The 27536-nt window shown below is 37.8% G+C and overlaps 1 protein-coding gene across 2 annotated transcripts in view; it reads left to right on the forward strand.

Moving 5' to 3' along the window:
* Positions 1–22328, forward strand: part of LOC134798404 (phospholipid phosphatase 3-like) — a 104260-nt gene extending 81932 nt beyond the window's left edge. For both annotated transcript variants that reach the window (XM_063770820.1, XM_063770821.1), the window contains exons 3-7: positions 10125–10279; positions 17076–17296; positions 19991–20114; positions 20879–21061; positions 21947–22328. In XM_063770820.1, coding sequence (XP_063626890.1) covers positions 10125–10279; positions 17076–17296; positions 19991–20114; positions 20879–21061; positions 21947–22072 — 809 coding nt within the window. In that variant the 3' untranslated portion in view covers positions 22073–22328. The remainder of the gene's footprint in view (positions 1–10124; positions 10280–17075; positions 17297–19990; positions 20115–20878; positions 21062–21946) is intronic.
* Positions 22329–27536: the final 5208 nt, after the last annotated feature.

Below are 27536 nucleotides of genomic sequence, written 5' to 3' on the forward strand. Positions count from 1 at the left end.
TCTAACATTTATTTTTTAATCACAACGTAAATTTTAAGAAAAGTTCATTTAGAAACATTTAAGAAAGTCCGTCAATGTATCGCACAAGAAGGTCGTCACTTCGAGCAACTACTGTAAACAAAAAATGTACTTCCTTAAAAATAAATTAAATGTTAGATTTATTATTTCATAAACAGTAGTTTTATTATTTTATTACAGTTTACTATCGCAAATAATGAATCCCAAGCAGTTTTATCTCTTACGACACCGACGGCGTTCTTTGAGGGGTGAGTCGTCGTACTAAATGTATGGGAGGGTTTGAAGTTAGAGTTTGGGATATTTGAATTTAAAAAAGTTATTAATGTAATTTTACTCATTGGGTAACGCACTTTCGATATCAATTTGAGGTTTTCTGATATCTGTTATATTTATCGCCTGGCCACACTTAACGATTACACCCTGTGTATAAATATAATACCTAAACCTATTTATGTATTTTTTCAACAGAATAAGAGAAGTAGGTCCTATTTTTTTTTATCCGTTTCGAAAATAATGATATTGGCGCTTACATCGCATAATCGTCGTACTTACGTTATCCAATCGTTATAAATAGTAACGTAGGTAAACGACATCTTCCGTAAAGTCTTTATAACGAACAATTCGTCTATGTAAACATCTTGTAGTTTTACGGAAATATCTCATAATATAATTCTCTTATTGGTTAAACACAATGCGAATATCACGTTTACCATACATTATACCATCGATATGTCGTTTTACTGAAAGATCGCAAACATTGGCCTTTCTAAGGCTTTTACGACGTTTTGTGTTACTTACAACATTTTCACGCTTATTTGGCAACGAGTTTTGCGAATACCGTGTCAAAAGAGTTTATTATTTAAGATCTGTTCAGATTTTAACCAAATAAATTAGTAAATATCAACTCTATTGCTAAGAACATAAGTTGTGGGATACAGAACTCGAGATAAAAGTGGAACTAGGTACCTATCCTCTGTCAAATTATCGCAAATGTCCTGGACCTTTGATGTTGACAGACAGACAGACAACTTTGCCATTCTGTAATAATTGTAATAAGCCTTTAAGGAGTTGACAAGTGAGTGAGTGAGAAGGTTTTGAAAAACTTGTACAATATAACAAGGTATGTAGTATAGGTTAGGATTGCTCTCATGACATGTATTTTACCTTAAGAAAAATTTCTCCAACGATTTTTCGGTTTAGTCCTATTATCGCATCGCATAGCATACCTACTCATAAATGGAGTTATAATTTCTTGAATGTTTAAATGTGACGAACGTAAATAACGAACGAACCTTATGGCAGTCGGCGCTTACACCGTTATTAACGACTATTCAATACGAATGCGGTGCTACGCGACGTAAGCGCCAACCGCCATAAGGGACCTTTTCTCGTGGAACGACACAAATGTTAAATTCTGTAGGATAATCGCCTGGCGATTATCTTCTACGACAATTTCACACGATCTCTTGTCCCAATCCCAAATCGAAAATGATTTGATTTTAAAATCGTAGATAATCGTAAGACGAGAGAGACCTCTGTACTACTTCGCGTGTGACAATAACGATTAAACAGAATAAAAGTGTCATTACACGACAAAGACCTCAATTATTCCTAGATTTGTAGATTTATGGAATTCTTGATTGCGCTGTCATTGTTCTAGTCATAATGATTGCATTTGACCTAAATGAAAATCGTGGGAGTCGGACAGGTAACGTGACTATTGCTTGAGGTTTGCACCTGCGGCTAGGCTGGTATGACCACAAATGGACCAAGGAATAGTGTGGTGGAGGACGTCAAAATATTAATCGAATGTGGTGGAGAAGTGTCATGTACTGCTTCAAGATTTTTTCAGAATCGAAAAGTAAAATATAATTGTTTTACTTTCCATTTATGTCAAAAATAATTTACCCTCCCATAGAAAATGGACCAGCCAAAATGTATGAAATAGCCAAATTTTTTTTTCGCGATTTCGAGGTTGGTCCCATAGTAAAAGTTGCTCAGTATAATCGCAAAACGTCCCTGGCAACGGAAATGCAGTTCTTTTAGCCACCCTGTATAGTAAATATAGTTATGCACGATTTATGCCTCAATATTATAAGCTCCGTAACTGAACACCTTGTAATAATATACATTTACTTTATCGTAACCCGGTCAATTCTAACTATACAATTTGTATATGTTTAGAACTAGTTTTGATGCGACCTTGGCGATCGTCTTGGTGATTGGCGCGCATCTCACGCAAGACCTAAGGTGACAGTCCATTTCCAACGACAGCAGCACTACCATTCATTTTACTTTGGAAATTGACAATAATATCGCCGCGTTCGTACTAGTCTTCGAGCAACACGGAAGGGAGGCGGCATTCGCACTATTTCCCCTCTGCCTAGGTACAAGATCAACTGATCTAGCGCGGGTAATAAAACTAGTTGCGCTCGGATTTTTCACTAGACCGAGTCCAGACGCGCGCGTGAACACAGCAGCAGAAAAATATATTTATTTATTAATAATTGCTCGGTTTTTTGTCGTAAAAAGAGGTCGGAGACATCAAATTTACAAAAAGAAGGTGTTACATTTCACTTGTAATATTTTTTTTACATATCATTCCTTTAAACACAATTATTATATTTTAGTCTCATGTAATTGTTGGATTTATCGATTTTGCTCGCCCAGTACAAATTGCGGATCGGTCGAGCGACAAATCCGACTTCTCATCTGTCAGAATACAATAAAATACTTCGACGAAAATGTGTTAGTGTGCGTGTTGTGACACTTGTCACTCGTCCTGACTCGTCCGTACACAAAAAGAAATCGAGGTTTGCAAGATTTGTCTTTGACGTGTGTCATTTTCTATGTATTTGTGTCGTCATTACAGATTGGATTTTGTATGTAAGTGTGTGAGAAGTGCGACTGTGTGCACCTTTCCCCCCGCAAAAAATGGCAGAAAGATTTGTACGGTAAGATATCGCTTGGGCCCCTCCCTTCCGATGTGTCGGAAGCCGGTGTTGCTTGAAGGTACTAGTAGTGCAGCTGCGGTCAGAAATGGAATGTTACCCTTTCACTTCATTTCGCATGCACCAACCAGCGTGATCGTCCTTCAAAGTCGTATCAAAATAAGATCAAAACCATAACCAACGTTATGACATCTGAATCGGCCTGCATGTAATAATATCCTTTTATTAAGTTAATATTTATCGTAATGTTGTTTAATGTTTTTGCATTGTTTCCTTGCTCACAAGAATGATGAAGTTTTCCTGTTTATACGTCTTGTTGAATCGGTGCATTTATTTGACTTAAAAGTCACACGAGTCACGAACGCGTCACCAAAAAACCGCTCCCATACAAAGTTACACTCTCCTTTTAAATAATGTTTCTTAATAATCTTTGTACAGTTCAGTCACTTTTTATGATTTCTATATTTAAGTAATTAATTTTGTTTAAAATTATCTAAAATAAACCAAGGTAAAGTCAATAGAAAGTGTTTGCCCTATTTTCTTAATATAACATCAAACAAAAATTACGTATTTATACCAAACCTAAAATAATTTTCATTAAATATACTAGATTTTATATTAAACATGTCGTTTTTAAAAAGAAACCGTTTGTAGTTTCAAGTGTCGCAATTCGGCCGTTATTTTAGCAACATGGCGTAACGACATATGTTGAACATAATTATGTAGAACAGTAACTAACGGTCGTGGCCTGTGGAGGGATGTAAGAAGAAAGGAAAACTAAGGAACAGGTGGGTGTAGGGTTGGCAGATGGTCGGGATTTGGCGGGATTCTCCCGATTTTTAGCATGTGTTCCCGATTCCCGACAAAGTGAAAATTGACCCGAAAAACAGCTTCACGTTATAAAACAACAATTTCCAGTTCCGAACTGTCGTCGAGCGAGCGAGCGCCTCGAGACCTCAAAGAATGTATACTATTTTTATATAAAAACGTCTATGGGCAGAGCAGCTGACGTAGTGCTAATAATGTAAAATATCGTTGTTTTTAATACATTACTTTAATTTGGATGTTTTTTTTTTCCCGACTTAAGTCCCAAAATCCCGAAAAATTTATATTTTTTCCCGATAATAGCGCCTTTCGATCTGGCAACCCTAGGTGGGTGATATGAAAAGAATACAGGTGAATGATGAGATGACGAACGATATAGGTATGGTAGAAAAAAAATCGGACAAGTGCGAGTCGGACTCGCCCACCATCCGGCCAAACAACTATCCGTTGCATTACTAATATAAATTACTGCAATACCCTAAGCGCGCACCACGATTTTAGTTTTTGCGACACGATTTTAGAATCGCGCTGTAATATATCGCAGAAAATGCACTGCGCGCACTGCGATGAAAAAGTCGCGGTTTGTTCATTCTCAACATGGATTTCGTACCAGTCGTTTGTCATGAAACGTTGTCTTTAATATGTGATCGCTGTATGACTTTGAGTATTTATACCACAAAGGTGATCTCCTTCTATTTCCATAATGAAATGGTCAACATCTAGCGTCTTCAGCAGCAGGTTCCGACATGTTGACGCTTGGAGAGCGATATGCCGACTGAGGTCCGGGTGCGATTTTATTATCGCAGTGCGCGCGGGGCCATACAACTCCGTATGCCGCAATTCACTTTGCGACAATCGCGTCGCGAGCAGTCGCGGAAAAATGTGACAAATCACAATTTTAAAATCGCTGCGATTTTTTTGTCGCATATGCGCGCACTGCCATATAAACACATACGTTACATTTCTGCGACTAAATTATCGCGCGACAAAAAGTCGTGGTGCGCGCTTGGCCTTAGGTAAGATAAAAATACTTAGTTCCTACCTATGTATGAATTGTATGATAAGTACATCAATTTTAAGATACCTAAATCTTATTTTGTTTTATTATCTTAAGTATATAAATTTTAGTAATAATGAGTTTGATGGTTCTTTATTTAGACTTACAGTAATTTAATTATTCTAATTAGATACATTTGATATGTATGTATGTTTAAATGAAATTCGTTGTCAGGTTCAACGAAATCCAAAATTAAAACTACTTACAACCGACCTTGACGGGACTATTCGCCATCCATACAAAGTAAGGTTATGGTTTGTATACTAAAATCACTAATCGCTTGCAAAAACGGTTTCCTGCCAATTGGCAAGCACTTCCGGCTCAGTCTCTTTGTGGGGGACTGTTTCCGGTTTATACTGATGATTAATAATTAATTTGATGGGGATAGGGTCCCCTTTTTGATTGCAGGATACATTATATAAGTCCTATAGCAGGATAATAGTTACATCATAGTAGTATAGAATAATATTTAGCAGCATAATAGTTATACTGGGTCAAGCAGATTTTGTCAGTAGAAAAAGGCGGCAAATTTGAAAAATGTAGGCGCGAAGGGATATCGCCTCATAGAAAATTTGAATTTCGCGCCTTTTTCTACTGACAAGATTTGCTTGACCACCTATACATCATAGATAGAAATTATGCTTTACCACATAAAACAGCGTTAAGTATTACACACTATAATATTTCTACTAATAGTTTGCTAAATGACTGTCTCGTTTCAATCATAGACAGAGAGAACCATACTATCTTTGTCTTACACTAGTACTAGCACCCAAAAGAATAGGATGAGTATAGTTTTCCTGGTTCTTACTGACTGACAAATTGGTTTGACCAACTAAACTTTATTTTCTTTGGGTAAAACTTTGGGAAAACGAATACCAAACCAGAGGGCCTACCGCGAAAACCGAAATTCGCAAATTGCGGGGATCTTACTCTTTTACTCCAATGAAGGCGTAATTAGAGTGACAGAGAAAAATGCCCGCAATTGACGATTTTCGGAATTGGCGGTAGCCCTACTGACATGAATATAATTATGTTACTTACGTCAAATTTGACGACCGGTCTGGCCTAGTGGGTAGTGACCCTGCCTGTGAAGCCGATGGTCCTGGGCTCGAATCCCGGTAAGGGCATTTATTTGTGTGATGAACACAAGTATTTGTTCCTGAGTCATGGGTGTTTTCTGTGTATATAAGTATGTATTTATCTATATAAGTATGTATATCGTCGCCTAGCAGCTTTGCTTAGTTTGGGGCTAGGTTGATCTGTGTAAGATGTCCCCTAATATTGATTATTTATTTAATGTTAATGCCAAGTTTCATGTAATTTAAGCATGTCGTTTTAAATTGAGAGCGTAACTTATATTGTATGGGAGCGGCTTTTAAGCACCGGATTTGTGTGACACGGATGCGTAGATTAAGCAAGAACACGCCTTGATTTCACTATAGCTTTTATATATGGTTCAGATATTTTTAAATACTTTGCCTTATCAGATTTTATTGCTGATGTGTATCTATACTTAACCATGTATAAGAAACATCAACTATCGTATAATAAATCTACGGTTCAAGGCTCAAGTCAACCACAAAACCAAAAGAACGAAAAATCTTACTCATTTCCAAGACTCTTAATACCTTTTTCTTCTGAGCACCTGTCCTTCGCCCTAATCTATCATCGCTAGCTTTCTCTACTTGTTACTAATAGTAAAAGGGCGTATGAGCCTTGCAGTTTCGATGATACTTAGGATATTAAAGTTTTATGATATTGGCGCCATCTTAGAGTTTAATTAAGATACATCTTAAGTGCGTGTATGGACAAGAATTTACTAGTCTTTGGAGAAATCTTAGGTTTTAGATAAAGTTTAGAGCCGAAGTGAAACTTGCTACCTACCTATACGTCTACCACCAGTTTTGACATTGACATAACGCTCACGTCTACGTAATTTACTTTCTGTACATCTCGCTTGCACTAATATGCGAGTACGAGCGAGATGCATAGAAAGTAAGTTACGTAAACGTGAGAGTATATGTCAATGTCAAAACTGATGGTAGACGTACTAGTAGAAGAATATGATTCGAGAAAGACAGAATAATCGCTACTAAATTCAGAATAATAAAGCTTAATAAATATTTATTTTCACGAAAATTATTTTGAATATGACATGTATAATCGGTTGATTAATATTTTGTCGGTTCCATTCCCAGGATTGACAAGCGAATTTAAAAAATCTTTAAATGCAGTTTTGATTCTTGTTACAAAAAAAAATGTTGTCTGAGCTAACTTAAGGTTTTACTTAAGGCACTTTCCTTTGTTTTTCGGCACTTTTATAAGAATCCCGGTTATTAAAGGTATATAAAAGTGCCGATAAGTATCTCAAAAACTAAAAGATTTTAATTAAAGGTAAAGCTTAATGTTATCGCCCATCAGCTGTTCTATAAGCTCTTTAAGACGAAACAGGAGCTGAGTTTTAAATATTTTAGGTAAATATATCCGTCTCGCTAACGAAAGCGGCACCTAAAAGTAGTGCGATAAGGACAAGGCGAAAAATCCTGCGTAAAAATCTCAAAAATCGAGATTTCGTACTCCTCTGTTTCCTCCTCCAAAACTTAACCAATCGTAACCAAATTTGGAAATCTAAATGATTATGAAATTATCTGTGTCGGACCGTTTTGCTTTTTTGGCTAATTGATATCAGTTTTGAATGCCACGCCTCTCATTGCGGCATAGTCAATTGGGCCATTTTGGCCATTTTTGAAGGGCTCTAGCGCCTTAAAAAACAAAAATATCAAAAAAAGCAAAACGGTCCGACACAGATATTGACAATATTAATCTGTGTTGAAAAAAACATTGCTCTAGCTTCAAAAACCACGGAGGAAAACGAGGAGTACGTTTGTATGGAGAAATGACCACTCCCGTTGGCTCTTAAGCCTTAGCGTTGGTTTTAGGGACATCCTGTATATGTAGGTATATTCATATAGTATATCGCCAGTTTTATTGTAAAACGCTACAGTGTTTACGGCATTTTCATGATTCAAAAGGCGGAAATCCGGTATGCTGTAAAGGTTGTACAAGCTGTGTATTTCAACCGTCAACATGTTTACCTGGCTGTCCTAAAGTGGTGGTAGGAAGGTGCTGTTATCTAATTTATTTGATGCTTTACGTATATTATCCTTTCGCAAATAGGAGTAACTTAGCCTTAAGTGTTAGGTAAACTTAAGAAACTTCCGTCTTTGTAGTAAGTACCTACTTTATATTCCGTATTTAGGTACCTACTTTGATACTACTTTCATTAGGTAACTTTAAATGGTACAGTGTTAGTGGTTTTAGGTATATATAAATTATATCAACTAAATTGAATAGTCTTCCCGTTCGTTGACAACTTAAAAACTATTAAGTAAGGTCACGGTCCCGCCTATAAAACCACAACAATGGTTAACTTTTATAGTTAAAGTTAAGCAATCGTTAACAAGCCAATAAATTAAGACCGATAAGATAACCGATGAATCAGTTGATGGTTATCTGACTTGTTTACAGCTTACTTGTTTTATTATCTTATTTTCTTATTTATTTTATGTTTGAGTTGAAGTAATTGTATTGTAATTTATTCAGGAATGTAGACTTGAATGGGACCCTTTAAGAACGGAAGTGACACATGTAAACATGAAAGTAAACAATTAAAAATTAAAAACTTGAAGTTGTAAACACCCTGTCCATGTTGTGACGCCTACACAATGGAGGCGCGGAGCGAAACTCGAAGGAACGGCATACTTTTTCGCTCTAAAATTTCTTTTCGGATCGGATATTCCAAGTAGATGTCATAGCAATAGTTTTGCGATGGAGAAGGGTGAACCCCTAAATACCAAGTGTCATACAAAGTGCCTAGGGGCCCTAGATCTCTAAATCCTGTAAAAGAATTGCGCAGGGATAAGCCGAAAATAAGTGTCATACTTTCCAATTTTATTTCATGTGTCATGTGGTCATGAATTCACTGGATCTTACGAAATCTAGACTATAGGTACAGATCATTTCGTGACTAATTTTCTGAATCAAAGATCCTTCTTAATTTATTTATGACGTGACGTCAGTTTATTCTTTCTTCGAAGCTGCAGTAAGAAAAGGGTTATTTATTATATGCCTTTGAAGTTATGAAACCTATAAGAATATTTACGACGAATTTAAGAATCGGCAATGACGAGGGGGACAGAGCATTTTTTACCACATCAGCTGGTAAAGGCAAAGGCTTTCTTTATTTTTCAAAAACTTTTGAGAAAGTTGCATTTTATCTACAAGAGTGGTGCAAGTGTGGAATGCAAATTTTGAGCTGATCATATTGGCTGGTGGAATTGACTTTTAAATTATGATTTTGAATGATACCTATCTATTGCGATGGTATGAGATTTTTTTGTGTTTCATTCTGTAGCATAATTTTTCTAACACTGCCCTGAAACCCTCGCAAAACGGTCAAGATTCCACTTATAGAAGCCCTAACTTTGCTCGTGGCTCCATTTTGGAATCTTTTAATTGCTTGGGTAGACATCAATATTAACACGTGATGGGGTTCAACAAATATTCAAATATACATAGTACAAGATTACCACCCCTTAAACTTAAAAATAGCATCAGAAACATTTCAATTCGAAACCTCTTTTGATGTTGGCTGGTAAAACAAAACATGTGATTGAACTTTTTTCTATCAATGAGCAACTTGTCATGTAAACAAAGTTCTAATTTAGCTCTCCCTTCTATCTTCATTATTTACTCTTTGGACTTGTTTAACTTTAGTCTAACGCACATGAAAGCAATCTTTGGAAACCAAAATAGATCAATTAAATAAGTAAGGTCAAGGCGGAAACAGTGGCTCAGCTCGAACAGTGGCTCAAAAAATATCGCCTCTCTCGTGTTGAAATTAGGTTGAGTGAGCCACTGTACCCGGCCTTTTCCTACCGAGCCACTGTTCCTTGACATATGAACATATTACCTATTTTAGATTAGTTTTAGGCACAATCGGCAGTTTTTCATGAAATTCTCGTAAAAATGGATTTTCAATATTGTTAATTACTTGCGTTACGTTACAAAAAATTGTTTAAGATTGCGTTTTGTAAAATATATGAAAGTACATAAGAATAATATACTTTCAAAAAAATTGTCAACGTATTTTTGGGCCAACCTATACAGGATGTATTTTATTTAGAAGTTACATCTTAGAAGACGATTCTTTATTTTTTCTATATTTTTTTACCAAATGCTTATATCATTTATATTTCTCTTGTCCACAGTGGCAGCAGTATGCATCCTTCTAGAAGTAGGCGCGATCCCGAGCCGGCGGAGCGGCTTCACGTGCAACGATCCTGCTCTCTCCTTCCCGCACGTGGGGGACACGTTCTCCCTCTCACTCGTCGGAGCTGTCACTGTCATCGTGCCCTTCATTATTGTAAGTACACAGGCAGGCTCCTATTTCACCTGCCAATGGCAGTGACAATTCGCCTTAAATTTCTAAATAAGTAAATATTGACGCTAAGTACCGTTATTACTTATCGACAGAAACACACAGAAAATTGTCAGGTGTCATATGTCATATGTCATCGTGGTGAAATAGGCCCCGTCTCCTGTTTATCGTATACAGGATACAACTCTGCCCTGACGAGTGCTCAGACTTAGTTAGTTATACTGGGCGTTTTTCCGCAAATCGACAACCATTGTGCCTATTTTGCGTGAAAACGAGGTAGCACTACTCTAGCCACCCCAGCTCCTCCATGAAACCTTGCAGTGTCAGGTTGCTAACTGCCTCCTTCAGTGTGCACGGAGTCCCTAGGTATTGGTTCCTGTATACCTCTACCTGTTTACAGTGCAGGAGAATATGTCAGACTTATTTCTTAAAATGTCCTGTTTACTTAACATATCAAAGAATATTTTAATTAATGATGATAAGTTTTAACAGCATCTCTCAATATTTAAAGAAGAATTTTTTTTTATATCGTAACTGTAAAAAACTGCTTATAGATTATGATATAATATAGAGCCCTAACTTCCAAAGACACCCTGTATGTAACAAAAAGTCTTTATTACCACATTTCGAAAACGAAACAATAGAAAACAATAAACTTGTAATGAAACGACACGACAAACGACTTATCCGATATCCTTTTATATCTGACCACCCGTGAAGGACCTTTAAATAAAAACAATTGAAAATCACTTAAACCACCCTATACATTGGTTTTAATCCATTTGATTTTCTACCTTATCACAAATGAAATTGAGTCGATATTTGAAACACGCCGCTTATCTATGATGGTTATTGTAGGTACTTTATAATATGCACTTTATATTTATGGCGAAAAGGTAGAAAATCGGTCATCAATTATAAGTTAACCACAGTATTGCGTGTCAAGCTTACTATTAATTTCTGTCATACAATAATTGAATAGTTACCTACAAGATTTTATTTGTGATTGTAATTTTCTTGGCAAAGTTATAAAACCACGTGTTTCCATAAACAGAAGTTTAGAGTTAGACCAAAATAAGTCTGCAACGATCTTAATAGCATACGCAGTGCAAGTGTACCTAATTTTAAATGTCAAACTTCTTTCAAATTATGACGTATAAATAGTCTGTGTGCTATCAAAAACATTGCAGACTTTTCTTAATCAGACCATATTTCAGTTTGAATTTAGTAACAAATAACTTACATACTTACCTATTCATAAAAAACTAGATAATATTTAAATAAATAATACATATTTAGATGATTCAAGAGCGATTGAATTTTACTTTAAAACAGCAAATCCTAAAAATTAAAATCTAATGAGTAGAAAAAAATTATGGTGCTTAAAAAATCTGTAATCGTCAGTCGGTTCCCTAACATAAGTATCCATTTTTCTATTCAATTAGTATGGCCAAGTTGCCATACTTAAGTTGGGGCAGACCGTACAAGAGCAAACACAAAATAGTTGCAATTTCACACAAAAGAATGTCAATTATTTACCTACATTTTTATGCAAAGCATACAACATGCGTCATACTTCCAAACATACTTATTTTAAACCAGAATGATTGCAATTATGGTTCAACCATTTGCCAATGTTAAAAATTATGCAAAATTATTGTTCGGTTTTTTGCACATTTTAATCGTTTCCGATTACTTTAAGGAGCCTGTTTTTAACAAGTATACAAAGGAATAATTTTAAAATTTGACTGCGACTAATTTTGGTCAGTACAGCTATGTCATTATGGCGTATAAAAATTAAAACATGCTTTTTTCGACCATTGTTTTCATCTCTGAATGATATATTATGATAATAATATGTAGCTTAAAAATTTACATGGTTCAGATCAAGTACGGCAATTATTCATACAAAATTAAAGCAAGCAATAAATAAATACCTACTTGTTTTACAGAAGTCGGATTCCGGTATTTTCTCCATACAAAAATATAAATATTAGTTATTACGTTCTTTTTCATTCTTTGGTTTATTAGTTCATTTTTAATGGGACAATCTAATAATACGAAGTGGTTACCTAAATATATGACGATAATACATGATTATGACATTCAGTCCTACGTATCCTCCTCCCTCCTTAAGTCGTTCCCTCACTGCTGAGGATCGTGGCTTCGACGGAAACGTTGCAATAGGCTTCTCCATTTATTGCGGTCTTCAGCTTGATGGAGAGCCTGTGACATCGGCACCTGCAGTTCTTTGGAGACCTGGTCTGACCATCGCGTGGGACTGGGTCCTCTTGGTCGCCTACCATCAACCTTGCCGGTTATAATTAGTTTTTCCAAATTATCAGTACTCCGACGTGCTATGTGGCCGAAGTACGGATACTTCATATCCGGTGAAGACATATTGTAGAGAGGCGCTGTTGTGTGTCTAGCTTAATTTCCTTCAATATCGAAACGTTAGTGCGGCGTGCCTGTCCTACCAGTCCTACGTATAGAGCATCAAATAATTCAAAATACCATTTCGCTCCCTGATACATACTGTACCCAATTAAACTTGAACATCTTTGTAAAATACCATGGATACAATGAATAAAGATTATGATTATGATTACTTATTTTATTGTAAACCGATTTCAATTGAAGAAAAAATGGAGATAGGCTGTATCAGGGACACAGCCGCTATGGTTGACGTGAAACGTGGTGTGGACAGCTAATGCGAAGGCCGAAGGCCGAGCTCCGCGTAGGGCCGAAGGCCCTAAGCGTCCAGTATGTCAGTGCTTTTTAGCACAGAACAATAGTACAAGTGTCTAAATGCGAAGGCCGAAGGCCGAGCTCCGCGTAGGGCCGAAGGCCCGAAGCGTCCAGAATGTCAGTGCTTTAGCACAGAGCAATAGTACAAGTCTAAATGCGAAGGCCGAAGGCCGAGCTCCGCGTAGGGCCGAAGACCCGAAGCGTCCAGGATGTTAGTGTTTAAACACAGAACAAAAGTACAAGTGTCTAAATGCGAAGGCCGAAGGCCGAGGTCCGCGTAGGGCCGAAGGCCCGAAGCGTCCAGGATGTCAGTGCTTTAGCACAGAACAATAGTATAAGTGTTTAAATGCGAAGGCCGAAGGCCGAGCTCCGCGTAGGGCCGAAGGCCCGAAGCGTCCAAGACGTCAGTGCTTTAGCACAGAGCAATAGCACAAGTGTCTAAATGCGAAGGCCGAAGGCCGAGCTCCGCGTAGGGCCGAAGGCCCGAAGCGTCCATTATGTTAGTACTTTAACACAGAACAATAGTACAAGTGTCCAAATGCGAAGGCCGAAGGCCGAGCTCCGCGTAGGGCCGAAGGCCCGAAGCGTCCAGGATGTTAGTGCTTCAACACAGAACAATATTATAAGTGTCTATGTGCGAGGGCCGAAGGCCGAGCTCCGCGTAGGGCCGAAGGCCCGAAGCGTCCATAATGTCAGTTCTTTAGCACAGGGCAATAGTACAAGTTTCTAAATGCGAAGGCCGAAGGCCGAGCTCCGCGTAGGGCCGAAGGCCTGAAGCGTCCAGGATATTAGTGCTTAAACACAGAACAATAGTACACGTGTTTAAATGCGAAGGCCGAGTGCCGAGCTCCGCGTAGGGCCGAAGGCCCGAAGCGTCCAAGACGTCAGTGCTTTAGCACAGAACAATAGTACAAGTGTCTAAATGCGAAGGCCGAAGGCCGAGCTCCGCGTAGGACCGAAGGCCCGAAGCGTCCAGGATGTTATTGCTTAAACACATAATAATAGTATAAGTGTCTAAATGCGAAGGCCGAAGGCCGAGCTCCGCGTAGGGCCGAAGGCCCGAAGCGTCCAGGATGTCAGTGCTTTAGCGCAGAACAATAGTACAAGTGTCTAAATGCGAAGGCCGAAGGCCGAGCTCCGCGTAGGGCCGAAGGCCCGAAGCATCCAGGATGTTAGTGCTGAAACACATAATAATAGTATAAGTGTCTAAATGCGTAGGGCCGAAGGCCCGAAGCGTCCAGGACGTCAGTGCTTTAGCACAGAACAATAGTACAAGTGTCTATATACGAAGGCCGAAGGCCGAGCTCCGCGTAGGGCCGAAGGCCCGAAGCGTCCAGGATGTTAGTACTTTAGTACAGAGCAATAGTACAAGTGTCTAAATGCGAAGGCCGAAGGCCGAGCTCCGCGTAGGGCCGAAGGCCCGAAGCATCCAGGATGTTAGTGCTTATACACATAATAATAGTATAAGTGTCTAAATGCAAAGGCCGAAGGCCGAGCTCCGCATAGGACCGAAAGCCCGAAGCGTCCAGAATGTTAGTGCTTAAACACAGAACAAAAGTACAAGTGTTTAAATGCGAAGGCTGAAGGCCGAGCTCCGCGTAGGGCCGAAGGCCCGAAGCGTCCAAGACGTCAGTGCTTTAGCACAGAGCAATAGCACAAGTGCCTAAATGCGAAGGCCGAAGGCCGAGCTCCGCGTAGGGCCGAAGGCCCGAAGCGTCCAGGATGTTAGTGCTTTAACACAGAACAATAGTACAAGTGTCTAAATGCGAAGGCCGAAGGCTGAGCTCCGCGTAGGGCCGAAGGCCCGAAGCGTCCAGTATGTCAGTTCCTTAGCACAGGGCAATAGTACAAGTTTCTAAATGCGAAGGCCGAAGGCCGAGCTCCGCGAAGGGCCGAAGGCCCGAAGCATCCCGGATGTTAGTGCTTGAACACAGAACAATAGTACAAGTGTCTAAATGCGAAGGCCGAAGGCCGAGCTCCGCATAGGGCAGAAGGCCCGTGGCGTCCAGGATGTTAGTGCTTAAACACAGAACAATAGTACAAGTGTCTAAGTGCGAGATTTAGACACTTGTACTATTGACCTGTGTTTAGAACTGACCTTCTGGATGCTTCGGGCCTTCGGCCCTACGCGACTTCAGCCTTTGGATCATGTGATTTAGACACTTGTACTTTAAAATACTTGGAAAAGTTACGGGTGGCGCGCGTCTGTCGGACGCTTCGGACCTTCGAATCAGTCCTACGCAGAGCTCAGCCTTCGGCCTTCGCATTTAATTAGACTCTTGTACTATTGCTTTGTGTTTCCATACCGAAATGTCGCGCATCTCGCGAATGCTTGATGTATTATAATTATTTTCAGTGATATCTTAAATTTTATCTGTAAAGATTATTTGAGGTCATAATGATTCACTGTATCTAAATGAACTTGAATACAGCATTTGATGGGTAATTTTAAAACAATTAATTACAGCGTCACACCTATTTAATTATATGATCATTTCATTTTGGAGTAATGAATGTAACGATTAGGTACCTACTCTTTTTTTTGTAATTACACCCCAAAATTACGAGAATAGATATTTTATACGTAATACACGTTTTATAGCAAACTCGTTCATTTCTTTCCTGTAGCCATCGCAAATATAAGGGAATCTAAAAGCAATTTTGCACGCAGCACTTTTACATGCGGAATATTTTTTTTTCAGTAGGTACTATTGAGACTCAAATGAGAAAAACGGGATATTTATGTACCAGAGTCGTTACCTTTTATAGTATTGTCCACAGAAGTGACCTTTTCTAAAATATGTTTTTCCCATAGGTACATCAGAAAGTACCCAACTAAGATAGTAATTAGCAATAGGAACTAGTTCTATGTGTTCTATAAAAACTAACTCGCGCTGCTGCGCCGCCATAGATTCTAATGCATTATTTGACGAGATTAGCATGTTTTACTAGGGTAAAAGTGGTATGTAAAGAACCGTTTTTGCTTTATCTTACTACTTCAGGTATTTTGCGTCAGTTTTATGCCCTTTTTTTCGCACACGGTGGCCTCAAACAAGAACAGTGATAAAAATTCTGTAAAAACTGTCACATTTTTATTTTTTAGAAGCTTATTATAATTCCGCGTGCTTTATTTCACTCATATTTCATTAAAATAAAATAAGATGTATCAAATGACACCAATTTTTATCGAAATCGGTTAATGGGCTGATGAGTCATTACTAAATGAACACTGAAAATAGGGGTCATTTTAGCTCCGAATGCGTCGTTTCTAGCGTAGAATCGGCGCCATCTATGTCAGCGGCACATGTAGTTCCGAGTAATGGCTACTTTCCTCTATACACTGATGTCAAAATTATACATATAGGTATTACAGTTATGGAGATATAAGCCTCCGCGCCATAACACTTTTCGTTACACTTGGTTTTTGGTCCGGCACCTCTACTACGGGTTTTTAAAGACGTTCACCTAACGTTTCACGTCAAAATACGCAATCAGCCAATACAGGATACCATATTCAATATTAAATCATCTGTAACTAACCAGGAAAACACCAAAATTAATTATTTAATCGTGGTTCCGGCTAAATTTTAGTATAAACAAGAAACAAAGTTCAATGCATAAGTAAATGTTATAATTTAATATTCTTTAATTAGAGTGAAACCACGGATTTCCGTTACTATTCATAAAATAAATAAATTACAGAATTCATAAATTATTTTTCGAGATTACCCAGAAATATACCAACTTTAGTGCATACATACATATTTATGGTTAGAAATCAAATAGAGTCGGACTGTGCTATTATTTCAAAGTTTTTATTTAACTTGCGCTTTTTTTTAGTATGTAGTTATGTTAGTAAAGTAGTTAGTGTGTGTCAAATCTTGGAAGCTAAATTTGACCCACTTCCCGATTTCCGAATTTTCCGATTGAGCTGAAATGTTGCATACATATGTAAATCTGATGACAATGCTATATGACATGGAGCACATTAAAAAACTTGGGCTCTTCTCACCCCGCTTTTACTTTGTTCCAGCTATGGGCAGTCGAAACCTCTCTACATCGAGACGACGAATACTCCCTCAAGAAGAGCAGACTATCCACCAGCGCGAAAACCGCCGCCCTCATCTACAAGGACTACATATACGGCGCCGTGTTCAATCTGATCATATTAGAGGTGATCAAGTGTGTGGTCGGGTCCCCCCGGCCGACGTTCTTCGAGTTGTGCAAGCCAGATAAATTGGAGACTTGTGAGGGGTAAGAAGGAATGAGAAGAGGGGGAGAATGTTCACTTCGACACAAAAGCTAATGTTTTATTTTAAACACGGTTAATTTTGGTAATGGTTGTTTCGTTAGGGTAAAGGTACGAGTTAAATAATCTTTTAAATTTTATTTGCCATTTATTAAAAAAATTATAAATAAATAAATAAATAATAAATAAATATTGGGGACATTTTACACAGATCAACCTAGCCCCAAACTAAGCAAAGCTTGTACTATGGGTGCTAGGCGACGATATACATACTTATATAGATAAATACATACTTATATATACATAGAAAACACCCATGACTCAGGAACAAATATTCGTGTTCATCACACAAATAAATGCCCTTACTGGGATTCGAACCCAGGACCATCGGCTTCGCAGGCAGGGTCACTACCAACTAGGCCAGACCGGTCGTCATATATGCAATAATATTGATTTTCTATATGTTTTTAAAAGTGTGCGCCAGGATATATCAGTCAAAATGACTGAATGAATAATATTTAATGACAATACTATTTATTGACAGAGTAGTGACAGAAATTGTATAAAACAATATGAAAATTGGAATGAAACGTAGGAATGTCAGTAATAATATTCAAGTAATTCTTATTTTTAGTAGCTGGACCGCAAAAAAATACCTAAAAAGTATTTAAAACAATTAAAGCTTGAGTAAACTAAACATGATAATTTTAGTAAAAGTTCCAATAACTTTGTTTGCATATTAGAATATTTAGATCGCCCTACATTCCCTTTCTGCAAAATTTGATAATAGCTGCCCTCTGCCCTACAGATTCGACCAGATGTTGATATGTCAGCATGTTAACTTACTGGCACAGTTCGGCTAAGTATATGTTGACCTGTGATGCACAATAACTGGGTATTGTTCCAATAGGTATAGTCAGACCGTAAAAAGTCTGCAGCGATTTTGATAGCCCACGCAGTGCAAGTGTCATTTTAAACGTCAAACTTCTATGAAATTATGACGTATACATAACACTTACACTGCGTGGGCTATCAAATCCGCTGCAGACTTTGTTTGGTGCGACTCTAGGCGCTAATGGATTGTTTCCGTTTGTTCTCAAAAACGTGAAAATCTTATAATTAAAATGTATATTTGAACAATGGAAGTAAGGAAGTAAGAAGTAGTGCCTTAACTAGATTATGATAAAAAGTTACTTATACTCAGACGTAAGCACATAAGTATTTAGAGAAAAGTTTAATATTTTGATAGTGAATAAAAGAAACAAAACTTAAATGCCATTATGCTCAAATATGTATATTCAAATTAAACTGGAGAATACGCGCGCAACGGTTATAGGTCATACGCGACTTTTTTAAATATCACAGGTTCCATGCTATTATTGTATATTGATAACCAAAAACTTACATTAGGCAACCTCAAAAGTATAAAAATACGTCCCTAAGTATAAAATCATCCTAATTGTTTTGTAAAAAAAAATGATTTTTTATTTTTATTCTCATATACCTAGCTTGTTTTCATATATTTGGCCTTGGTCCTGCCTTTGGTCATGCTGGGCAGTCTGGTTTGACACTTCATTGTTAATCAACAATAAAACAACAAAACTTCTCCTTTTTCTGAATCCGGTTTAAACGGCATGCAGGAAACAATCTCGAACGAGATTAGGTCCTTGATAAGCCAATATGTAGCAATCTGTAACCTACTTCTAATCTTTAACAGCCGTAAAATTAATGTAATGCAGTTAAAATTAATGTTAAACAATAAAAAGCAGGCTTAAGCAAAACGTAGATATACTAAATTAATATTTAATTATCTTAAGGTTTATTTTTATTGCCTTAGGTATTTATTATAATATTTCATGAATGATTTCACCATCGTCATCATCATCATATCAGCTATAAGATTGCATAGGCCCCGACCAAGAATCTTCAGAACAAGCATAATACCCTTATTCAATTTTGAGTTTAACCGTCGTAACCTTGTTGGGGGCCTTCTTAAATTCAAAGAAGTAAAAAAACAGAAATAGAGATGTGTAGCCGAAATGGTCTCCACTCAGCAATGCGGCTAGCACGACTAGGGTGGTCAACGACGCTGGTTTTCTGGGGAGTCAGCAATCAGTGGTATTAAAACAGTATTCCCTGACACTGCGGGGATGCGAACTGCATCACAGCCATAATTGTGCGTTTTTAGGGTTCCGTACCCAAAAGGTAAAACGGGACCCTATTACTAAGACTTCGCTGTCCGTCCGTCCGTCCGTCCGTCCGTCCGTCCGTCCGTCTGTCTGTCACCAGGCTGTATCTCACGAACCGTGATAGCTAGACAGTTGAAATTTTCACAGATGATGTATTTCTGTTGCCGCTATAACAACAAATACTAAAAACAGAATAAAATAAAGATTTAAATGGGGCTCCCATACAACAAACATGATTTTTGACCAAAGTTAAGCAACGTCGGGCGTGGTCAGTACTTGGATCGTTTTTTTTTGCATTTTTTTTTCCGTTTTTTTTTTCATTATGGTACGGAACCCTTCGTGCGCGAGTCCGACTCGCACTTGCCCGGTTTTTTAGTTTTAAGATAATAATACATTTTATAATACATATGTTTGCTAGTTTTAAGGTATTTTGGGCCAATAGTTGCCTGAAATTAAAGATTTTCATTAATTCATTAATAAAAACAGTATTAAATGTAACATTTTGCGCAGGTCGACATACGTGACCCAATATAAATGCACTTCGGACTACTCCCAGTACCAGCGAATCGACGCTATCCGAAGTTTCCCGTCCGGACACTCTTCTCTCTCTGTCTACTGCGGACTCTTTCTAGCTGTAAGTACATTTTATACACTATTATTCACAAGCAGCTACGGTTATATATTATTCCAGATATTATAATTAATATAGATATAATAAATAATTATAAATTAATAATAAAACCGACATTCCGTCTCTAATTTTGCAACGATCAGAGACATGATTATTTTAGGGTATTTAAAATTATGTGTTTCTTCTAACCCCATCTTGTTATTTTTTTATTATAATTCATTCTTATTGTTATGATGCGGTAAAATAACACACGGGACAAAAACGTGAGATACCCAAACACTGAAGTTTGGTACTTTTTAGAACGTAAGTATGACCAACATAACAATTTTATTTAATAACTGATGTAACTGATTCCAAACCTCGCGAAGGGTATTTACGGGCAGTTAGTTAGTTTTCATTCCATCTGAGTAATATTTAGGTTTGTTTCATGATGATTAATGTATGAATAAGTAAATCCCGTCTAAAATGTGGCAACTAATACCTTCGTAAAATCTATTTGGAGACTACCGGCAATATACAATTTTGTGTTGGTAAGACCGTCATAGGACAAGAACTCTCGTCTTTGTATGCGTACTTCGCTCAGACACACAAAGTTACAAAGGAAGAGCTTCGCTTCTTCTCTACCGACCTTCTGTAAGTGGAATATGTGTACAAGCTCGAAGTTAAAAGGAACGAAACAGCTTGTAGATGGTCTTACCTGATAGACGGTATTCCCCTCATTAACGTTAATTATTTATGGCAGTCCTAAAATTCTTTCTTATTTACAGTGGTACCTCCAACGGCGCGCGTTCAGCTGGCACAGTCGCTCCGTGCTGATCGTGCCACTGGTACAAGCCGTGTGCCTGGGGTACGCCGCGGTGTGCTCTTTGACAAGGGTGTCGGACCACAGGCATCATTGGTACGATGTGCTAGCGGGTGCCAGTATGGGGCTACTCAGCGCTTTGTACACGGTAAGTTAGGCATCTTCTCAAGTATCCAATGTAACAGAAATTCGGGTAGCTAAAGTAAGTAGTTCAAATTATAAATTGACATGAGGCAGCCAATCGCCTCCGTGTTTCCCTTTTTCCAAGTTTTCTCCAGTACCGTCAACCGGGGTGAATAGGGATGGCTGGGGTGAACAGGGACAAAACCTGCATCGTGATTTACCTGACAATTTCTTAAAAAATACCCACACAAATTGTATCATACAAAATCTACTATTATTTTGAATCTATTTGAGTATTTTCTACAAAATTGACAGGTAAATTACATTTTAAGTTTTGTCCATTCACCCCAGCCATTCTTATTCACACCGGTTGACGGTAGCTACTCACCCTCAATTTTCCTGGAGCTATTTACGGTACTATACTTACATCTACGGTAGTGTTAAGTACTACACTTACATAAATTAGTAAGTGCATTAGCTTGCAACATTAAGCCTGCAGAACAAAACTCGAAACAAATGTTCCTAGAACTGGCACGTTTCTAAGCACGATCTTGTATTAGGACAAATTATGGCTAATAACTGAACACACGACTCGAGATATTCGAGAACCGTTTTGTACCTGTACTTTAAGTGCCACTTGCACCATCCCACTAGCCGGGGTTAACCCGTTAAACCGTTAACCCTGTGTCAAATTGTACTGTTAACAATCCGGACCGTCCAGGCGTCCGACATGTCATTTTCTATGACGGCTGATTGGTGATCACGTGGTGCTTTCCATAAAAAACGAATCGCCGGAAGCTTCGGCCCGGCCCCGGCCCGGTCTAGCGTTAGTCATCCTTAAGTTCATTGAGGGCGGGTTCACAGTGACCATTCTGTACGAAATAGGTACTAAACATTATTCTTCTTTCAGGTACTAGTACTTTGCAAGAACTTCTCCCAACCAGCCGTGGTCAGCACCAGCGACATATCCAGCAGCGACGGAACCCACCACAACCCTGACACCAAGCTCCTGCCGAATCGGGTCATGATGCCCTAGCCCCAAGCTGTGTAGCGTGCCAAACGTGCGCCAGAGTGCCTCACCGTGCCCTAGTGTGCCTCGAAGCTGTGCACGCTTGCAATGGACAATCTCACCCCGGTTGGGGTTATTGTGAACATTAGTGAATATGTACAACATGATACTTAGTGTAGAAGAGTGTTCGGAAAATTAATGTGTAGCAATTTGAGTGTTAGTGTTTAAAGCGTACAAATCATAGTAAATTTCTTAAGTGAGATTTAGTGTTTGGGAATTAGTACACTTTCATCTTTCATTTGTTTGATCATGATGATGATGATGATGATGATGATGATGATGACCATGCAAATTATGATAAATAAATAAAAGAAAATATAAAGCAATATCTTCATATAAACAGATGTGACATACGTTCAATCAATGATAATAAACAACGAAAGAATGATTGCATAATTGCATATTACTTTAAATTCATTCTAAATGCATCTTAGTGACGAGTGATTTTATGAAAGACTTGCAAAATATTAAATAAAGGAGCACTGCGTAGATATAATAGAGGACCACCATATTACCTAACTAAATGACTAAACCTGTTGAAATATAACTTGTATATGTGATTGTTGGTAGTGCACAACTCACTTATTGTAATCATTTGGATTTGAGACAAACTGTGTTTGCTTAAAACATTATTACATTATTTTCTTGTTATTGACAGTTCTGAATAAATATCTTTAGTTACTTATGGTTATGTAGAACTTTTGTCCTGATTTACATAGGTAAATTGTATCATTCAAAAGCAATAAATGTAGAAAATATTTTTGAATTTTTGACATTAATTCTTTCTTAAAGTCAAAAACCACAAATAAACATGATTGTCTTATCGCCACTTGCACCATCCCACTAACCCGGGGTTAACCGGTTAACCCGTTAACCCATTGTCATAATTGTATTTGTAACCATGGTAACTCCAGGTTTAACGAGTTAACCCCGGGTTAGTGATTGGTGCAAGTGGCCCTTAATGCATTTAAGACATGCTTAAATCGTCTAAACTCATTTCTTTTTTTTTTCAAAAAAATACACTTGAGGCTTAACGACTAACTACAACTAAATAAGAATGGCGAAAAAACTAACATTTACGTTTAATAAACGCGTCTATACAAGAACTGTGCCCATAGCTTAGATAATCTTGTTATTTTGTGGAATTGTATGTTAGCAAAATTATGGAAAAAAAGATCAACGGATGTCGAAAAAAGTATATGCGTCTGATTATATTATATCGTGAGATTATAGAAGACTTGTTTTTATTTTACAATGCGTACTTTTACCATTACGTGGGGTGAAATGGAATTTTAAAAATCATAGGAGTTGAGTACAATTTTTCTATACTTTACGTGAATGAATGTGAAACACGTATGTATCTGAAAATGATTAGATGAGCATATAATGATGTGAAATTGGGTCTCTGATGATTTTTATAGATCAAAGTAGCCCCAGGATCCGAACTAACCCCTCGCGAAGATGTAATGTAAAATGTCTTCAAATAATCAGTAAGTGGTCGCAAAGATTACATTTAATACCAGTGATCTTTCGTTTAGGTAAATAATAAAAATATAAATCATTAGAAATAAGACATCTGCCAGCATCCATCTTGTTTCATAGAATTATATGTAAAATGCTGTAAAAGACCATTTGTTGCTAAAATGTTATAAAGCATTTATGCTAAAAAATGACAAAATTCGCAAAAAAATGTACCGAAATCATTTATATCCATACCTGTGCTAACTCAGGGCACGAACACTAAAGTGATGGTAAGTATTAACGTTTTTTACCTTAAGAGGCTCGATATTAGGCCCCTCGCCCACGGCGACTTTTTGTAGCGATGCTGTCGCGCGTTCGCATAGATACAGTCGCGATGCGGTCGCTAGCTGTGTGCCCTCGCCCACATAACACGATCCAGTCGCGATGCAAACGCGATACCGTCGCGCTTCTGTCGCGATGCAAACGTGATACCGTCGCGCTTCTGTCGCGATGCAAACGCGATTCAGTAAAGCTATGTATGTCGTCCGACATGTCGCGCATTTGCATCGATACAATCGCGATTCTGTAGCGCGTTGCAAATGCGACTAACGCGCGTTAGTAGCGATACAGTAGCGCGTTAGTAGCGATGCTGTAGCGCGTTGGCATCGCGACAGAAGCGCGTTGCAAATACGACTAACGCGCGTTAGTAGCGATGCTGTCGCGCTTTTCGTAAACGCGCGACAGCATCACTACAAAAAGTCGCCGTGGGCGAGGGGCCTAGACATGATATTGAACCTGTTTACAGTAATACACGATTTCCAATAAGCAAATGCATCAATGTGACGTTTTCAATCAAAAGGTCAAAGGTCATTGTCGGTTGTCGATAAGGTTGATTTCAAATTGAAGGTACATGGAAATAGCGCCTTATTGACAGCCGACAATAAATACCCTTTTGGTTGAAAATGGCACATATATACGCCAATAAACATTAATAATAAACATCAATTAGTATTCATGCCCCGAATTAGTAGGTTCAGTCACCTGCAATAATATGTTACACAACGAAGGTCGCAAAAATATCTGACACGATCTTATTTCTAGAGCTATAAGAGCGAGTCACATATTTTTACGGCTTTCGAAGAGTGACATATTATTGCAGGTGACTGTTCTTATCTAAATCGCTGTTTAAAAAAACACATGCTAGCTCTCCCATCACTATGCTATACGTTGACGCTTCAAAGCAATTAGTGATAGTTTTTCTGTAAGCAACCGTCTACTTATATTAACTTATTAATTATATTTAATTGTTTAACAGACAGTATTTACTGTACAGTACCTGTCTAGTCGTAAGTTTAAAAAATCGTACCCACCTAGAGTTAATTAGTTACACATAATTATGTATTGCGTTTATGAAGCCAATGTCAAAAATTTCTACATTTATATTATAACAGAATATTTTCAAAAAATATAGTAGGGAATACTTTAGACCTACCAGAACATATATGACAGTGGTCATCCTGAAGTGTATATATTTTTGACCTTGACTTTTTATAGAGTAATAAGTCAGGACTATTTAGAATTATTTTCGTAGTGGTAATAAATTAAGTTATATAAACAAATGCACAGAAAGAAATTACAAGTATGTTGAAATAATGCCTTAAAGAATTATTTATGTTACAGTCGAAATAAGATTGCTAGCTGCATAGAGTTAGTCCAAGAAAAGTCTGCAGCGATTTTCATAGCCCACGCAGTGCAACTGTTATTTTAAACGTCAAACTTCTATGAAATTATGACGTATACATAACACTTGCACTGCGTGGGCTATCAAAATCACTGTAGACTTTACTTGGTCTAACTTTATCCTTATTCATATCATTGCGTGGGGCTATTCGGAACACCTGAAGCTATTTAAATACTTTTTCCTTTTATTAGCCTATAAATGTGTCCCACTGCCGGGCAAAGGCCTCCCCTCTGTCCCGCCATTTGGTCCTATAGATCCTATTAAAAAACGAAGAGAATAAAAATATTCCAAGTTTATTTTGTATCATAGAAATGGTTGTAACAATTACTTTGCCTTTGTACTGCCTATCCTGTGCCATAAATTTGTGTTTTGTGTTATGTACAATAAAGAGTTTATACATACTTTAATATTATAAATGATTTGATCCATTACGATACTGTAAAATAGTTTGACTGAGTTCCAGGCAGCCCCACCGCTCTAATATCTATTTTACAGTACATATGGTGCTACTTTAGTGCGGTAATTAGCACAATACGTGCACATGTCAAAAGTTTAAAGGGCCATATGTACTGTAAAACGCTGTACAATACACGTGCGAAAAGGTAATTCGCACTTGTATCGTAATGTACTATTTTGATATATTTTACATTGTCTTAAATTGTATTACCACTACGAAAAAACGAGTTTTCCTTGTCTTGACTCTGTTATATTTTTATTTATTTTGAATATTGACATTCTGACATTCCCGGCATTTAAATGGAGATTAGTTAAGGATATTTTTAATTTTGTAAATATTAGTTTTAAGCGTAGAGTGTGTTCGATCGTATGCTGTCTTTGAGTAAATAGACAATCTTTATTATAACAATTGTTTTAGTTATCCTTTATCCCGTAGCGTTATACTAGTCTTAACACTTTCACTGCCAAGAACACGTATGTGTGTTCATTTTGTACTGGAAACGGGGCGCCCGGCACCGAAAGTGTTAAAACATACCTAAAAGAAGAAAACAAATGCAAGTCGGACTGGCGCACGAAAGGTTCCGTACCTACGCAAAAACGGCAAAAAAATCACGTTTGTTGTATGGGAGCCCCACTTCAATATTTATTTCGTTTTTAGTATTTGTTGTTATAGCGGCAACAGAAATACATCATCTGTGAAAATTCCAACTGTCTAGCTATCACGGTTCATGAGTTACAGCACTTACAGCCTGGTGACAGACAGACGGACGGACAGATGGACAGCGGAATCTTAGTAATAGGGTCCCTTTGGGTACGGAACCCTAAAAACAACTTGATACTTCTCTTGCCCGATTCAGATTTAAAAATTCGTTATGATTTAGAACTGGTTTTGATACGACCTTGCCGATCGCCTTGGGCGCCATTCATTTATTACGTAAGACGATTTAGGGGTGGAGGGGGTCGAATTTCTCATTTTTTCTTACAAGGGGGAGGGAGGTTGTTTTCATAGTTCTTACGTAACAAAGATACAAATATCGATTTTTTTTAAATATTCTATGATAAATGACGTTTAAAGTAACACTTACCCATCACGCTCTATGTTATCAAACGCGGTGCAGAGCTAGCTTAAACGGGCTCCAGTCCCTTTAAAGGTAAAAAAAAACGTTCCACAAATAATTTTATGGAAAAATAAACACTAAACACAAACCAAACGTGTATTATTTTTTTCCTGTACATTCTTACGTAATATAGCCAATATAGGAGGTATGGGGGTCAGCCTTTTCTTATTTTTCTTACATAGGGTGGGAGGGGGTCAAAAACTGGCAAAAAACGTCTTACGTAATAAATGAATGGCGCCTTGGTGATGGGCGCGCATCTCACGCAAGATTTTCGCATGCACCAACCAGCGTGAGCGATCTTCAAGGTCGTATCAAAATAAGATCAAAATCGTAACAAGTTGTCTGACAGGTGAATCGGATCCCAGTAATTCAAACATAGACAGAATCATACTGTCTTTGTCTTACGCTTGTACTAGCATCCAAAAGAAAGGGATGAGTATAGTTTTCTTTGTTCTACTTTACTGTCAAAATGTGTTGCCTAAATAGCTAAAATGTTTAATAAAAGCAAAGAGTTATTATATTAATAGTAACGCCATCTACTCGACACTAGGCCAAAGGTATGGTGCAATCTTTTCGAGCGATGGCGCCATAACCTTCAGCCTACTCTCGAGTAGATGGCGTTAGTATTAATATTTAACAAGTTAACACATATCAG

Source organism: Cydia splendana, chromosome 16 (assembly GCF_910591565.1).
Source record: "Cydia splendana chromosome 16, ilCydSple1.2, whole genome shotgun sequence".
In the NCBI taxonomy this organism is placed as follows: Eukaryota; Metazoa; Arthropoda; class Insecta; order Lepidoptera; family Tortricidae; genus Cydia; species Cydia splendana.